Raw genomic sequence first — 18353 nt, 5'->3', positions numbered from 1 at the left:
AGTACCTTTTCTGGTCTCAGCTGTACTTCAAACCCAGCTGAGAGAACATCTTTTACATGGCTGTTTTCCAAGCAGTGGTCTGCAAACCAGCAAGAACCTACCACAAAAAAGTCACCAGCAAACCTAATAAAAGTCACCCCATCCCTCATCGTTCTGCTCCCTCATACTTCCATGTGTACATAGGAAGAAGAAAACAAACTGGAGAAGCAACAAAAGCAATGAACATTCAGTGCTCAGACCAGGTTTACTTGTTGCTTGGTAGTCCATGAAAATCATCAAACCAGAATGGACAAGGCAGGTCTTGAATTTTCTTCTCCAGTAAAAACAAACAAACAAACAAACAACCCCAAAAAAACCAAACAGAAAAAAAAAAAAAGAAAAGAGAAGAAAATAACCCACAAAAACTAGAAAGAAAGGTTTTAATTTCTTAGGCAGCCAGAAGGTCATTTGAGTGATTTAGCCTGAGAAAAGAGTCTCTGTCTGCTTTAGCCCTTGTCAGAAAACCATGTTTTTAGGGCCGAAGGCTGGGGCTTGCTAAGCTCAAGCTTGATTAGAGACTACTGAGACATCTGTCCTGTAATGTTCCACTGAGCACATCGACTGTGGATCTGCTTCCATCAAAGTCAAGGGCAGCTTCCCTACTGATGTAAGTAACAGCAAGGATGACCTGGTCTGCACATCTTCCTCAGTTCAGACCATCATACTGGTAAGAGACATAAAGCAAGGCTGCACCCTTGAGTACCTGTTTAAACACTAATGTAGCACGAGGTAGGAATTTCCAATTTTACCATTCCACATGCTAAGTAATAGCAGGGGCAGAGCAGGACATTGTCCAGTTTCCTTTTAGTTTTGTTATGCAATGCAGTATCAAAGAAGCACAAGAGAATTAAGAGCAATACTCAGAGTGGAAGAACCCCAACTTTTTAAGAAAAGCTAGAAATTATATTTTGCTAATGTTACTTATCTTACTAAGTGTCAAACAAACAAAAATCCTTTCAAGATAGCCATGATGTATTTTAGAATAGAAAAATAACTTCTGATATCTTAGCAGAAAGGTTGAATGGAACTAACAGTGCTAACAATTCCTCTGCACTAGGAAAGTGAGAACACTTTTTTAACTAATAAAAATGAAGATGACAAGAGCTATCAGACCTGAAAGTAGGATACTTTCAATTATTTACACAAACTGCTCAGCACCCTCTAGCAAACAGCTTCAATGCTTTTGAGTAATCATATGCAGTCTTTGAAGGCAGTGGCAATTAGAACACTGGTGGAATGGGCTGCTGCATACATACACACACACACACACACACACTCATATTTCCTAAAGGAAAGCACTGCAGTGTAAACTTACATATATGGAGTAAATGATTCTGAACTTTCAGTCATAGACCAGTTTCTGGCACAATATTTTACATTTCAATTCAGCTTTGGTCATTAAGTAAGCAGATTTCTTATTTTGACGACAACAAGGAACAGTAGTAGGCTTGTAGACCACAATGAAAGCTACTACATCCAGATTATGAAAATCTGGATATACATCAGAAAAAATCATTACAGAGTAGAAGGTAAAACTCTGAGACAAAACAAATCAGAGACAGTTCATGACAAGGGCTGTCAGAAGCATTTTGGCATATGCTTGGGAGGTGCAGGAGCTTCCTTATACACCAGCAGATTGTGCTGGCACAGATCTTCACACCAACAATGCCAGCAGCACCTTGGGCACTCAGCTCTACCAGGAACTCCATGTCCATCTTCTCATATGATCTCCAAATTGCCTGAGGTGGGACACAATCTGTGCCATCAGCCTGTGACAGGGTGATGACCTCGGATGGGCTGATGGGGTGGGAAGACCTGCCTGAAGATGTTTCACCCTGCAGGTAATTGGGTAATTCCTTAAAAAGAGACTTTGGCATCACCTTGGGGAAAATGTTTGGTTGGGTGGGGGTGCCTTAGTGCCAGAGAGTCTTTACATATGTTAATCCTGAGCAGAGACATGTCTGCCTTCCTCTAGGCTGGGTTTATGGGGCTGATTTCCCCTTGAGTTAGGCAGGGCTTGCAGCATCTCACTCGTCCACCACTGCTCAAAACTTGGTGGTGATACAGGTCCCCTTGGCACCCTCCCATGGTGTTTTTAGGGTATTTATCAGCTCTGTTCACCACTGACTCTTCAGTGAAAGCTGCATTGGATGATGCAGAGCACTCCTGCTATGCCTCTGTCACACACTGCAGACCCATTTCAAGCATTACTGAAAGACACAGAAGAACCAATTGTGTGTGGGTTTTTAAAGGCAGATGAGAACCCTTACTAATACAGCTTAAGGTGAAGGGGGAATCATCAAAACTTTCTTACATAAAAAAGAAACAGCTGTTGTTGTGTTATCAATCAGGCTGCTCCACACCATGGTTGGGAAGCTCTACACTTGCATGTAACTAGTTCCAGCCACCCTGGAATTCCACTGCTACTTGGTCCTGAGGGACTACAATAGTGGAAATTATGGGTATGTAAATCCTTACTGCAAAATGCACTATTTGGTCCCAAAAAGTATGAAAACTATGAGAGAAAAATTACACTTTTCATTAGCAGAAATGTCCCACTCTTTCATCATCTCTGAAAATTGACAAAACTGCTAGTGAAGCTGCAAGTTAAGGAAAGAAACCCCAACCACTACAAGAAGCAGGGCTGCCCCACTCAGTGAGCTCCTGATTTGGACACCTCTCAATCTACAGAAGGGCAAACTTTTCTTAATTATAAAAGTTAATGTTAAATCTTAGTAAAATATCATCACAATTTTGTGTAAAGTTTGCAATGCAGTGCTCTCCTGTCCTGCAAACTGTAAGCACGCACAGTAGACAAAGCACATCAATACTATACCAGGCAAGAAAGAATAAAAGTTGAAAACTAACAGGCGCTGGCTGAGGCTGGGCCAGGACGGTGTGGTTTCCAGCTGAAGCCAAAATGGTGTCTGCTCTTACCTGGCCACCTGCAAAAATGATAGGTGCAGAGGCAGGTTTGGGACGGTAGGGGATGGTGGCACCTTTGGGTGGGGACTGCAGACAAAAACACAAAGCAGTCAAAATGCAGAATGAAGCAGAGTTTGTATTAAAAAGATATCTCTCTTTACAAATAGTGGTGACCTCAGACAACAAGGCATGCAGATAACCCAGCCCAGCCCACCCTGCCCTCTACCCCATCAGACCAAAAGCATGCTAGAGGGCTCCTGTCTGGGCTTCAAGGGAAGAGCTGAGGACCCGAGTGCATGGCCAAAGCAGGAAATGGTGACATCTGTGGTTTCATTACTGCCACTGTCAGATAGAGCTATGAAGCTTCATTAAACATGTTAAGGCGTGTCAGAAAACACGGGTACAATTTTAAAAATGGTCAGTGGTTTGGAAATTATGGGCATTTTCAGCAAGAAAGATTTTTATATACATTATATTCTTTATTATTTAATCTAAGGGCCAAAAAGCTGCCATCAAAATGAAACTTACTGATCTTATGCAATGATCTGACCCTAAGCACGCAAAAAGGCTGGTCAGAATTATTTCTATTTTAAACAGGACCTGGATGTTCTCTGCCCTACTCCACATCAGAATAAAATGTGTCTCTTTCAAAATGACTGCAGCTCTGTTGTTGTTTGACAACGTCATGACAGCCTTTGACTGCTAAACCTTGCTGTGAGAGGCTCTCAAACACCAGGAAAAGCAGAGTTTTACAGCCTCTGGAAATCCCTGGCACAGGGAGGGCAGGCAGCACCCCAGGGGAACCCATGGCAATTGACAATTGTTAATAATGTGTTTCAGCATCTCCTGAGTGAGAAGGCACACACTGGGTGCCCGCTTACCTCCAGCATCACCACGCAGATCTGCTTCACACACTGGATGATGGCGTCGGGAGTGCCGGATATGGTCACCGCGCGCTCCGTTGAGTTGGGCAGCATGTCCCCTGCCACCTGCACCTGGGCTCCTGTGGACTTCAGCAGAGACAGAGCAAAGACACTGTCACTGCCATGCAGGCAATGGCACCTCTCACTGATACAACAGAGTCATTCACTGATACAACAGAGCGGGTGCACCCCTAAACTTTTTTGTCTTTTCTTTGCTGGACGTGATAGAGCACACATGAAAACTCCTACCCTGGGTGTGGATTTGGCTGCTCAAGCCAGTTTGCCAACACCACCACCCTAGGGAGGCTAGTCCTCAGTAGCCATTAGTGAATCAAACTGCAGCCTGAACATCAGGAGAAGCATCTTAACCCTCTCAAAGACAGACAGTTGCAATGCTGACTAAAACATGAAAAGGGTGAAATGAAGTACTCTTCAATAATAAAAAAATAAAAAAGAAAAAAACCCCAATAATTGAAGAAGCTCAGCTAATCAAACAAGTCACTCTTTAATCTACTGATAAATGGCTCTTTAATGTATTGATGGCTGACTTGTGTCTCTTGTTGAAATTTGGGACTTCCTTATGCTAGATGGTACAGAAGTACTTCTAAATCATAATTAGTGTTGATTAAATATATGCATATAATCAACTTCTGGCTCATTAATGAACCCAAGAAACTAATGAGCCACTTTGGGTTTTTTTTGCTGTTTTTTAACTTTGATCTTGGCACTAGTGTGTCTGAGTTAGAAAAAACAAAAAACAAAACAAAACATAGAAAGAAGAAAATACAGGAGGCCCAAACAACCTTTGACATTATTACACAAACACAGAAGACCTTTCCAGTCAATAGAGAAAAACCCAGGCATTTGATGTTGACTAAGCTGTTTAACATACTGCACAAAAGATCTATTCCTAACTGTTATTGCACTGCAGTACTTGGACTTTAAAATACAAGCATTTTCAGCAACCATTGACTTTGTGTCAGTCAGCAAGGAGTTAATTTGTTTTCCTGCTAGTTATACACAACACATGTGTTGTCCTTCTTTCCAAAGACTGATTAATGTACTGATTTTATCTTCTGTACACTTGTGCTGTTTAAAGCCAAAGTATCAATTCCATGCCCTATAACAGACTTTGGAATTTCACCACAATTTGATCAATCTCTCAAGCTTATGTTTTGTTTTTTTTTCATAATCTTATATCAAAAATAGAACTGTAACACTACATGTTGTTCCTGGGTGCATGACTGAAGAGGAAAGACCCCTCCTTTTACACCTGCTTAGTGTGTAAGCAAATTATTTGTTTACCTCTTCAAATTTTAGTGCAATCACAGAAAAAGCTTTAAAAATGTGATGATGAAATTAGACCACATCTTGGGCTCGATGCTCCTTGATTTTCCCCTTTTTCCTGGTATTTGCTTTTTAATGTACATTCCTGAGTATCTGTACATCCAGTACAAAAGACTGCCAAATACCAGAGTCATTTATGCATTTACTCCCAGTGCTAATCTTGTTTATTCTTTGACTTTGGTCATATATCAGTAGCAAGAAACAAGTAATATTTTGTCTATTACCCTTATGCTTAGGAATAAGTGCAGTCTGACTTCTCACTACATTAGCCTTATCAAAACACCTATTTGGCCAAACACTATCCTTTTACTTCCTTGTACCAGACTATAGGCAATTGCTTCTGAAACTATGCTCACCAAGATAATTACTTCAGACACTTCATTTAACCAGAAGACCAATCTCACCTTTAAAAACCTGTGTTCTGAGCACAGTCCCACAGTGCTCTAAGTGAATTCACCAGTATTTAATATAAAATTGAAAGTATGGACAGCTGTAAAACCTAGAGGTAAGCACACAGCTCACACTCATGCCTGCTCCTATTTTAACACAACTAAGAAATCAGCTTAAAAGCTCCATAAAGCCAAATTTATTGAATCCACATTTTTAACTTTGTAGAGCCTGTCAAAAGCCTTCTGTTTTGACACAGGCAAATTAAAAAAAAATGGATCAACATGTTATCTTATTATTCAACACTTCATCCCATGTTGGAATGAATTCAAATTTAGAAGGAATATTGTCACTTCCTCCAGAATAAAAATCCATTTTTCTGAAATATCCTATTCAGATTTTGTCTATATAACTGAGCTACACCTGATTTTCTTGTATGAGTGATTACAAACACCAGATCCTTGGCTTGATATGTGCTATATTGTTACAATCAAGCATGGAAGAGTTAAAACAGGCACTGTATGGTACTTTTTGCTTTTACTTTTTTTGGTTAGACAAAAAAGTGGCTCCTAGCACACAGAATGAATACCTCTAGTTAAGTCTGGACTAAAAATAAATTCTGCATGTGTTTGGAATGAATCCAATCAGATCACCTGTGGCCTAGTGACATTAAGGAGAAACAGGGAAGGAGCATGGAAGTCACACTTTCCTAGAAAGTAGACCTACTAGCCTGAAATCCCCAGTGCTGCTTGAGCTTTTCTCTGACTGTAAGGGTGGTAAGTAATTTGGAAATGGCTGCAACTCTTTAACTTGGGATCTCCTGAATATTGGAGGGCAGGGGTCTATGCTGGGAGAGAAACTTGCAGAGCCATTTGTCACTCTTGCTTTGCTTAACTGTGCATGAAAGACTTTATACATTGTAAAGCTGTTTCTCTATTTCACACATGGTATTTAGTGTCAAGGAAAGTACAAGTCCAGCTGTCCTGGACCCCCTGCTTCTGCCAGAGCAAGGCTTTTCCAGGTTTTTCAGTCGACATATGCTCATGTTGGTGTGATCAGCAAAGTGCAGTGGGTGATGCTGCCAGGGCTCACTGCAGTAGGATGCTGAGCTAATCCATGTCCCCAGCACACATCCCAAGACTTACCTCCCTGATTTCTTTGATTTTGGAGCCTCCTTTTCCTATAAGGGATCCACACTGACTTGCTGGAACGACGAGCCGCAGTGTTACGGGCGGTTTGCTTGTCACCGAGCTGTTTGTCATCGAAGCGTTTATGTCCTGTAATCACATTGTCAGCGAGTGTTAGCGGGGGATTTGTCACTCCTGGTGAGCACTGAAGTGCTCAGAGCAAATGCTCAGGCTGTCTGTGGAGACCTGGGGAGTGTGCAACCAGCTGTGGCTGGTTTTTGTAGTAAAGAAAGCCCACCACAGCTCTGCTGGTGATACGCTGTAAGCATGAAGCAGTTTTTGCCAGAGGAACCCTTCGGATATCTGGCGTTGTAAGATCCTTGCTGTGGGATCCTGCTGAGGGCAGGGCTAGGAGGAGGAGGTGGTGTCTGCCATTAGACCAGCCAAAACAAGTGGAAAAGGCAAAGAGGCTTTTGGATTCACAGGCTTCCACAACCTGTTTTGGTCTGCTTTGGTCTGTTTTGGTCTCTTTTTTACCTCCTCAGTTAGAAACGTACACTGTGTAATACACCTCTACATTTCACATGTCTCTTTGCACATTTGATTCAAAGAGAAACTTAAAAAGAGGAATGACAAATATGAATAATCTGAAGCAGAGAAAATGAGAATATTTTGGTAAGTCTTCTGCCACCCTCTAGATTTAATTTCTCTTTTTCAGCAGGTCCATAAATATTTGTAGCACTACACAATTTTTAAAATCTTTAAAATTTTAAAAATTGTGGTCATGTAACCAGAGTACAAAAAGCTCAGCAAAACAGTAATTGCCTGTGTCCAGGTAATGTAACACACATCTGTGTATCCCGCTATCCAATGAGACTACATACACACTCCCACAAGCACTTCAATACACTACTTGTTGCAAGGTTTAAATTGTTTTAAATGTATTTTTGTTTGTTCAAAATCTAGTAGGCAAGACAAAATGAGCCCTCTAAAGACTTCATCACAGAGGAAAAGATAGAGATTATCTTTCCACTGATCAGTGGGATGTTTTGAGGGAACTTAGAATGGAAAAATAAAAAGCCACAAGCCGCACTGCAGCTGCTCAACAACTCATGAGAATCTCAGAGTGCTTTGGTAACACTAGCTATGAGCTGAGAAGACTCATCTGTGAGGTGGCATGGCACAACTATTACACTGTCTATATGATATCAAAAGATTAGGACAAGAATGAGAAAATGTGCTTTTCATATTGTCATTTATGATGCTCCAGCAGACAGAACTGATGTGATTTCCTATGCTTATAAAGACTATCACTTAAAAAAAAAAAAAGTGCCTGTATTGTGCAATCAAGACCCCAAATTATAAAAAAGCCAACCAACAACAAAACTACTCAGCACTATAAGCAATTCTGCACATCTCACTGAACCAGTGTGTGAGACTGGTGACACCAGCACTGATTCCTACAGTACCTCCCCAACTGTGATGGCAGCATTCTTCCATCCAAGAAAAGGCTTGGATAAGCTTAATTAGCTTAAAAGAGAAGAAAAGAAAATCTTGAATGGAACACATCATTGCTGCATGTGACAAGGCAGCTACCAAATCATTCCTCTGCCAGCCAGTAGTAATCCACATTCTGTTTAGTGGCTGTGTCAGAGAGAGATTGCAATCCAAAATAAAGCCAGAAGGATAACAGAATTTTGCAGTACCCATGTATTTGAGATAAAGTTATACCGATTTTTCAGCTGGAAGATGCCATCTCACTGTATCATGTTTGTGTCAGGTGGAGGCACATGTAGGTGAATAATCCTCTTCAGCCACACAGCACGAAACTTAATAATGTCTCCTACTTCCATATCATATGCAGCCTGACCTCAAAGCCTTCACTGAACTTTCTGCCTTCAAAAGCACTTTGCAGGAACTAGAAGCCACTGCTCTCTTTATTTTGTCCTCATCATTTAAGAAGAGGAAAATCTAAACATGGGGGCTCAGCAGCATGGAGTGCATACAGGAATTATTCCAGCTTAAAAACATTACAAAGGAGAAATAAGCAGAAAAAAATCCTCTTCAAAACTGCAGGCTTCTGAGTAGGGATGGCTGGAGACTTTCCCACAGAACAGTCATCTTTCTAACTGGGAGATTCCTAGTTATTTAACCTCTAAGCTTTTGTGGCATTGCATTCATTTTTTCAGGGCTCTGGTAGGACACTACAGCTGGACCTTGCATGGCTTTCTCCCTGTTTGGTGGGCTGTTCCTCAGTCAAGACAGGCTAACTGAGAGCCTGGAAGTGCTGAAGAGCCAGCATTGTCCCTAGCTCTTGGCATCCCAGGGGTCCAGGGTCATAGCACATGTGGCTCCCCAAGACAAGCTAACCTGGCAGCTCAGAAATCTACCAAACCTCCAAGGACAAAAACATACCAAAACTCTTCTTTTCTTGTTTCAAAGGAAATGTTAAACTGCCCAATTTTCACACCAGGGAGGATTCTGTGAGGTGGCTCCTCACTTGGAAATGACCACCAAAGAACTGACCACAGTTTTACTGGCAAGAATTAAAGTTTGGCGGAAAGGCATCACCCCGATTGCTTTTATCACCTTCCTTTTCTCTTCTCCTCCCTAGAGCTGAGCAAGCTCTTCATAGATGTTTACAGAGGAATAAGGATTCCAAAAACCCTTTTCTTATTTATCTGGAGAAGGTGTTTGTCTATGGAGCTGTGCCTGCTGGTTATTCCAGTGCTTAAGTACCATGTGCTTTCAGAGGATTATGCAGATTTACAAGCAAAGCTAGAGCTGCCCCACTCACCAGTGAAGTTACAGCTGCAGTTTTTGGGTCCCAGCCTCCAGTCCAAAAATGACTGAACTAAAATGTTCCCTCTTGCAATTCCAGTGGTCTGCCAGGGTTAGTGTCATTTTCTAATAATTCTCTCCCCTGAGGTGAACACTTTAGGTATTTATGAAAATACCTACTTAGCTTGTAAATTCATCATAAGACTGCTGTAAAAGCAACTTCCATTAGGAAGGTTGTCAAAGCAGAATTATCTAAGGCTACAGAACAACCACAAGACAAACAACCTTTCTCGTTTTTCTATCTATCTAACACATTTTGAGATTTTTACTAACATTAGAAAAGCATTCTAGGACTTCCTAGACCTGCTTATCTCCAGGTATACAGCTGTAGGGTGGAAATTAAGGGTCCAAGGTCTTTATGTGGGCATGCATACCCAATACCAAAAAGATTCCTCAAAGCAGCAGTCTCACACATGCATCTTGTTTCTTCTGTTTCAACGCAGCTGCAATAACTGGAGCTGGACTGAATTTTTTAAATGGCTGAAGAAATCACCAGCAAAAAGATATATGCATGAAAAATAGCTCTTGGTAGCTAGCTAATTTGTAATTTCTGAAAGAGCACTTTGTTTTGCCTCCAGAGCGTTAGCATTACCTTATTTTATTGGCAGGAAGATTTATAGGAAATCTAACTGACTATATATATAATGCATTATGTATACAATATGTATTATACATACATATTCCTTTACTGCTGTTCTTTTAAATATACCATAAACCAATTATGTTAAAACTAAATACAGATATTTCAGAGCAGTACTTGATCTGCAGGGAATGCCAATGCTCCTTTGCTAATGCTCATACGGAGAGCCCAGCCAACCCTCTAAAACCTGCAAGTGCAAATAAGCACAAAATCTAGCCAGATGCCTGAATTTCAGCTTTCTTTGCCTATTGCTACCTACAGCACTTTCAAAGACTACATTGTGTTGGGTGGTGGGCTGGGGATCTGATGCTGTGCAGTGTTTGATGTTTGTATGAAAAATGCAGCATTATTTCCCTGGGTACTCATTTTGGTGGTAACTGGCAGGGATTATCTGTGCTAACGATTCTCTCAGCATTCTACAGGATGAGGAACATGTATTTCCCATAGAGAGCAGGGACACTGCTCTCTCCAGGATTCTCTGGACTGGAGGGTATGGCACTGTACACCAAGCTACTTCTAAACTGGAAGAAACAGGGATTGGTCCATGATGAGTAGGAGATGAAGAGGAGAAAGAGATGACAATACGAGGTTTCAAAATTGGGTTAGACAGAATTACTCATGTGGTTCTGCACGCTTAAACCTTGAAATCATTATTATTTCATTAATAACTGGCATAAAACCCCCCAAGCTTTCTTATAAAATGTGCCATGCCACAAAAATAAGATATTTTATCAACATGCTGAAAGTCTGGAGTATCACACAGAAAGATCTAAAAATCCATGATGGATTGAAAAACTATAAATGGGATTAACACTTTCAGTATTAAAAAAAAAGTAATTTGTCTGGAGCCTGGCAGGAATGTTTGCAGTACTGAAGAGGTGAAAACACCTGAGCAGGACCTGGGGACACCCACCAGGCAAAGCATGGGTGTGTGCAAAGCATCACATTAGTAGGAGGTGAGGCATTTCCAGCAGTGGCAGGGATATGACAGCATGATAAATAGGACTGGGGACTGTTAATTCCATTAAATAAGCCTTTGTGGAACTTCATTTGCAACCTGTCCACAATTAACACAGACATTTAATATAAAATGTACCAGAAAAAGGTGGAAAGGGACTACAAGAGTCATGAGAGGGTGGGGAATGCACCCTCTGAAAGACTGTGCTTGGATCACTCTCTCTGGCAAAACCAAGGGTGCGCAAGGATAAAATCAGTTTCTAAATATATATCTAGAAAGAGAATCCTCAGGGAGGGAAAGGCAAGAATTATCTAAACTAATGGCCAGTGCTGGCATAGAAACAAAGCTGCATGAACTGCCAATGAATAAATTCAGGTGAGGAACGAAAAGAAGGTGTCTAATTATCAGAGACCTGAAGATGTGGACATCAGAAAATATAAAAAAATCAAACTACTTTTTGATCATGATGTGAAATTGCAAGTTCAAGACATACAGTTGATTCTAGAAGACAACTACTTGTGGTGACTTATGAGCTCTCTTCTGGTTGTGTTGCTTGAACAATTGCCATGTGTAAATCAAGGCACATGTTGACAATTCTCATCAATGCCACCATCTCCCTGTGCTATGGGGAGATGTGGAGACTAACCTTGCTGACTTGGAGAAATAAGAATTCTAAAGAAAGGGATTAGCATGCCTCTAATTTAACCCATTCTGGAGAGACCCTGCCCTTTGCCTCTGCTGCAGGTGACTCAGTCTACCTGTCTGCAAGCTCCTCCACTTGTAAAAGGTGAACTGATTCCTGCAGGGGCATCTGCCTCTCCAGAGAGGACAGGAGAGTTGCTGGGACGAGACATATGATTTTCAAAAACAGAGGGAGTTAAATCGTCTCCAGAGTGACCAGGGCTCATGTTCTGTACTCTGTTGCCTTTTCTGTGAGATTCTCCATTAAAATGGTCACCGAATTTAATTGTAGCTGGTCCATGAAACTGAAGGAAATCTCAGCAATTTAGATATGTATGTTCACAGAACACTTAGTCTACAGTGAATTGAGCTCCTGCCTTGCTTACTCTGAGTGCCTTTACTTTAATTGGTTTTAAAAGACAAGGCTTAAATGTGGTAATGGGTAATCATATAGTTTGTTTTTAAAATAAAAAAAAATTCTAGTTAAATGAGTTATATATTCATTTTGACATATATAACATTTACATCAATACCAACTGGATTCATACAAAAACAGAGTTAAAAGTTAGGCAATTATTCTTTTCAAATCAAACCCACAATGGGAATATAATTTTTCCAAGACGTTTTTCCTACCATTAGCTCACATTACTAGAAGCAATTGCTTTTCCCTGAAGCCTCCAAAAAGCAAAAGAAATGATCAAACATCTTGTAAATTGACCTATTATTTTTCTTCAGCATTGCTGCCAAAAGCATTTATAAGAATATAACCACTTTCATTGCTATTAAATAGAACATTAAACAAATACTATTTAACATTAAAGCAAACATGAGAAATTTCAAACAGTGTTTGTATTTCAACTTGAAGAGAAGAAAAAAAATATTTGCTTACCTCTTCAAATTTTAGTGCAATCATAGAAAAAGCTTTAAAAATTGCATCTGTTGGGCCTGTTATTGTCACAATTCTCTCTGGACAAGTGCCTTCTGAAATATTGATTCGAGCACCACTCTGTCAAAAGGAACAAATATTTTTCAAAGTTATACTTCCCAGGGAGCAAACAAAGTAGGATTAGGGATATAGTTTGGGAAGGAATACCTTGAGGCGTCTAATTTTCTCCCCTACAACTGCAGCCCCAACATTGTATAATTTCAGCATAAACTGATCACATTCCAAAAATTCATGTAACTGCGGGAAGCCGGATTCTGTCTGGGTAAGTACTTATACAGCCTTCTTTGCAGTATGCAAATAACACCTCTGTAACTCAAACTTGCAAATAATTGCATAATCAAGTCTCTCCCCTTCCTTCTTGCAGGATTAACCTTAAGCAGGACTGGAGCTGCAGAATTTAAGAGAAGGTGGGTGTCTCCAAGGAGCACCATCATTTCCCAGGCATAATGCACCTCTCTGGTTTGGAGCCCCAAAGGCGGGGCCCGGCCTCTCTGCGCCTCTCCTGGGGCTTTGCTTTGCACTGTGGAGAAGGCTCCTTGTAGATGTGCCTCATGTGAAGGCAGCCAGTCAACATGCAATGAGCATCCCTTTAAAGGAGTAGTGGTAGGACAGGAACCACCGACAGTACTGTGTCCTTATGGCAAGGAGCCTGTTGGATGGAGTTAGAAAACCACAAGTCTCATAGAGAAGCCAGGCTGCCTCTCAAGTATACTTGGTCCTCTTTATGCCACTGTGGCAGTGCAGAGAAAACGTCTCAACCAGGAGTTTTTATATATTTAGAAATTTATATGTCTTTTAATATATATTTAAAAGGATCTTTAGTGTAGGTAATGATCAAATTTGGTTCAGGAAAGAGCCACTGTACGTGTTCTCTGTGGTTTCAGTCCTGGAAATGTGTTAATGCAGCCTAACAAGTCTCTGGGGCCTCAACTCACCCACAGACACTGACCTTCTTGGGGATCAGGGCCTGAAGCAAATGTGAGACAGGCTGGGTTAGTTTGGCCCTTTGCCTGCAGGATCACCACACAGCTGCTGATGTGCTGTGTCCCACCCCTTATCCACTCCATGCTGCTGCTCTACTGCAATTTCCCCATAGGACAGCACCCCCACATTACATGAAAAAAAACAAGTCTCAACACTACTGACAGAAAAATTTTCCTGCCACAGACCTGGGAAAAGAACTGAGGGTTCTGTAATTTTCTTTAGTCCTGAAGTCATCTCTGACATTTCTTCAATGACAGAATTGTCTCTGACATTTCCCCAAAGACAGAGCTGTATTTCACACCATAAAGATGGTGTGCACCCTGACACATCTGCCAGAGAAGTCAAAATAAAAGTTGCATTTTGCTTTTAAAGAAGTACTGAAAAGGCAGTCATTTAAAGAGGGTCCAAGTAATAATCATGTGGAGATACAGCATCTTAGTCCTGTGCTGATATAAAGATGCATAAAATTCCATTATTTAAAAAAAAAAATTAAAAAATAAAGTGTCTTCTGACCACATATACATGACAGCAGGGGTTCAGGATTGGAAGAACATTTTATATTTATCTTGAAAGTCAGACCAAGGATGATAGGTATTCTCAAAGATGTTTTACTCAGAAGTTAGGAGCACTCTCCAATGATGGCTTCCCTTCTGTGTACACAACTGATATACAACGATATCTGCTCATGAGCATAATTAATAATTAAACTAAAATGTGTTTAATCATGTCCTGGCGTGACTTTATGATGCTTGTATCCCCAGTCACCTTGTTTATGTTACATATTAAGTTCTGCACCTTTAAGACTGACTCTGAGAGTGAAGGGGGGGAAGAAGAAGTGCACAGTTTGTGTTCAGAAAGTTCAGAAAGAGCCCTCACTCCCCCGCATCCTGCTCCGGACTCTGTTTTCTGCAGCACAGACAGGCAGAGGGCAGAGCTCTCCTTTGCATTTAGTTAGTTTTTAGCTAGCTGAGGCAGAGAAGTTCCCTGAACTGTTTTTTTTCCTTGGATCTGTTCAAACCTGCTCTGGACTGAAAACCCAGACAAACACCAGGAGCCCACTGGGGCTTGGGCCTTCCCAGCACCAGAGAGACTGAGCGAGCCGAGCTACATCACATGAAAAGGACTTTTCTGGATTTGCCATCTCTTCAAACAGAGAGAGGTTTTATTTTTTAGTATTATTCAATTTCTGTTAAATAAACAGGTTTTTTTCACTTTTCTCCAAGGAAATCTTTTTCCCAAACCAGTTGGGGGAGGGGCATTTGAATTGCTTTCTGGAGGGATCCCATTTGGAGGTTTTCTCCCAAATTTGCCTTAAACTAGGACAATCAACCATTAAGTTTACCTAGTACATTGGAAACATTTTTTTCTTACCTTTTTTTTCTTTAAGTCTTAGCAAACATGTGAGAACAGGTGAAAATGTCACCAAAAAAGGAGCTCAGAACTCAGTCAGCCTGACAATGACATCTCTACTGTATATATTTAAAGATGAATGTCTGCAATTTTCTTTACTAAAATACTTTGACATTTCCCTGCCACAGACCTTCTATCAGAGTAGAAAACAACAAAGCAGCTGACACAGTAATGTACTGCACTTTACTAGAACTAAACCAACTTTTCTTGAGGCATCCACTATACACTGCACTCCTAAAGTTTTGAACAGTAGAATTTGTCTTTTGACTTATGCTTTTACCAGTTGCTTCAAAGTAGAAAAATTACATGAATCTCCAGGAAGGATGTGCTGTCTTGCAGGACCAGTGTGGGTCTGTAGCCTCCACCTGAGCACACTCCTCTGAACACAGCACAACTTGCTCTGTGGCAGGGAAAGAAGCCTGCAGACACTGGAGAGGCTGAGGTTTATGCAGTGCCCTGCTTTAATTTTTTTGTGTCTTCAGCCTTTTCAAAGGATGCAAATGGAAGGTATGCAGGTCTGCTCTGACCACATTCTGCAAAATGAGGAAAAGCTAAGGCTTTGCCAAAACATGGCAGAGAGATGCTCTGGCTCCAGCTCTGCTGAAGCTTGTGCCTACCCTCAAACTTGACGTGCATCAGTCTAATGCTTGGTTTCAGATTTTTGGAAACTATCAGGAGGTCAAGTCATGTGCAGGACTGATGCTGGTATGTTAATGAAAGATCCACGGTTCTGATGCACAGAACCATGCTGTGAGCTGCTCCCGAGATAAGGCAGTAGCAGGCACATCGCTATGGGAATGAAAGATTCCAGACTGCTGAGGCGATAAGGAGGTTACATTAACAACAATGTTTAATTCAGGCCAGCATATTTATACCCCACCGTTTGCGAAGAATGGGGATGTAAACCGATCTGCCCACTTGATGGCAGCATCGGTCTGTGCACATGCTGAACTGACTGTTCTCTCAGCTGGAAAGGAAGGCAAGTGAAGACATCAAAACTTGTCTTACCTCCTCCCTCATCTTCTTCACTGTCTCACCTTTCTGTTAAAGAAAAACAAAAAAACCCGTTAGTCTGGGCTAAGAAAAGAGAACTGATATACAATAGTTTGACATGGATATAAATAAAGTTATTTTCTGACCTTTCCGATAATGCTTCCGACCTCCTGAAACAGAAAAAAAAGAGACACCGTGAATGATACGATTTGTTACAGAAGAGCATTTGTGCTGCTCCTAAGCTATTTCACTATCATTTATTTCAAAGCTTCAGTGTGAAACATAGCTCCCTTCCATTGTTGCTGTATACAAATATGCCATGTTAGATACAAAGGGATGCACTAAAAATGCAGCTTTGCAGCCAACTGGTCGTGCAAGAAAAACACCTTTAACAGAAACCGACCTCATGGTTACAGATCAATCCTGCTACTATAAACACAGACAAATCCCTATCAGGGAATGAAAAGTTAAGAAATAACAGAACTGCACAATCTACTGGAGAAAATGAGATGTAATACAAGCATCAAAATAATTGCTGGTTTCTCCAAGGGCATGCATTTACCCTCCTTACACCTTGTAATAGTGAGAACTGAATTTCCGCGCTAGCAAGTGTTATTGTGTAAACACCTGGTGGCCTGTCTTAATCTCCCTATTAAGCACTTAGAGAACAATAATTGCTAATCACTTTTTAGGGATTTGGGAATTTCTACTGGGCTCCCACAATCTTCTTTCACAATTTTCTACTGGGCTCCCACAATTTTTTTTTCACGAAAGACTGAGTGTGGCCGTGAACATACAGTAGGGGAACAATGTGGCAGTTCTGGCAACATTGCAAGGGTTAAAAGCTTGGTGAATAAAACCAACAGGTGGCAAAAATGAAACTAAACTAAAATGAAACTAACACTAAAATGAATAGTCTGGACATATTACCCATGTCATGCAGCTGTGACATCAGACTGAAAATCATATGATTGAGAGACCAGTTAAAGAAAAATAAACTTCTGTACTAAGGAATTGTGAAAGCTATTTCCACAGTTAAAGACTGTCTCAGATGGTTGAGCTGTCCCAGATGTATGATACACCATTTCTCCCCACTTCAGTGTGATCCATCCTGGAACACAGTCCAAAGTGTAGAATTTTTGAAATTTTTGTCCTCCGATGCTCTATCCAGTGATGGACTCATGATAAAGTGGTACTGACTTCACTCTGCAGGAAAGAGCTACCTGCAGTGACCTTGAGTTATTTTTGCCAGTTGTTTATAAGCTTATAACACGAAGCTTTTTGTGCCTGCAACTCCTCACATCCTGCTCACAAGACATGAAGACTTCAGTGAGAAGTTACCTATTTCAGTGAACTCTGGCAAACCGTTCCTTTGTGCTCTCTGCAAGTCAGCACATAATACCAGACTGAGGGGAAGAGTCAACACTGCTGGACAGGCTGGAAAACTGGGCTGAGAGAAACCTCAGGGAGTAGAACAAAATCATATGAAATGCCCCATGTCTGATAGAAAAAGCCCATGCAGCAGCACAAGCTGGACAAAAACTTGCTACCTTAAAACTGACTTTGCAGAAAAAGTCCCGAGGGTCTTAACTCAGGACTTCAACATAAATAAATGAGTACATCAGCAGTGCACCCCTGATCAATCAAAGGCTGGATTATATTAGCAGGAGTGTAGGCAGCAGGCTAGGGCAAATGGCTCTTGTCCTCCTCTGTGAGACCATGCTTGGAGGACTGTGGCCTGTTCTGGGCTCCTAGTACATGACAGACAAGGACACACTGAGGTGAATTCAATGCAGGGCCCCCAAGCTGAGCACATGAGAAGAGGCTGACAGAACTACATTTCTTCTTAAGAAGAAAACACTTGACAGGGCAGTCTTATTGAAGTGTACAGTAAGGAAAACAGGCTACAGTATCAAATTCCTACTCAATGTGAGGAAAAAAAAAAATTGCTGGATGGCTGGACATTGAAAGAGGCACCCAGACAATCATCATCCTTAAAGGTGTCAGAACTCAGCCTGGGTAAGGCCCTGCATAACCTGCTCCAAAGCAATCTGCTTCATTCAGGAGGTCAGACTGGAGACCTTTGAGGGTCCCTTTCAACTTTCATCAGTCCATGATTCTTCAGTCATAGCCTTATACCCACGGAATTCAA

At 41.1% G+C, this 18353-nt stretch overlaps 1 protein-coding gene across 19 annotated transcripts in view; it reads right to left on the bottom strand.

Annotated features, from left to right (window-relative positions):
- The window catches only part of LOC107199801 (poly(rC)-binding protein 3-like), a 501970-nt gene that overhangs the window by 32492 nt on the left and 451125 nt on the right, over positions 1-18353 (bottom strand). For all 19 annotated transcript variants that reach the window (XR_001519308.3, XM_015617344.3, XM_015617343.3 and 16 more), the window contains 6 exons: positions 16348-16371; positions 16217-16249; positions 12758-12874; positions 6767-6898; positions 3846-3974; positions 2908-3051 (listed from right to left, as the gene is read on the bottom strand). Coding sequence is in view for 18 of the 19 variants with exons in the window: in XM_015617344.3 (XP_015472830.1) it covers positions 2908-3051; positions 3846-3974; positions 6767-6898; positions 12758-12874; positions 16217-16249; positions 16348-16371 (579 nt within the window). In the remaining variant the exon portion in view is untranslated. The remainder of the gene's footprint in view (positions 1-2907; positions 3052-3845; positions 3975-6766; positions 6899-12757; positions 12875-16216; positions 16250-16347; positions 16372-18353) is intronic.

This window comes from Parus major, chromosome 2 (assembly GCF_001522545.3).
Source record: "Parus major isolate Abel chromosome 2, Parus_major1.1, whole genome shotgun sequence".
NCBI classification, from domain to species: Eukaryota; Metazoa; Chordata; class Aves; order Passeriformes; family Paridae; genus Parus; species Parus major.
This window is presented reverse-complemented; position numbering and strand designations above follow the sequence as displayed.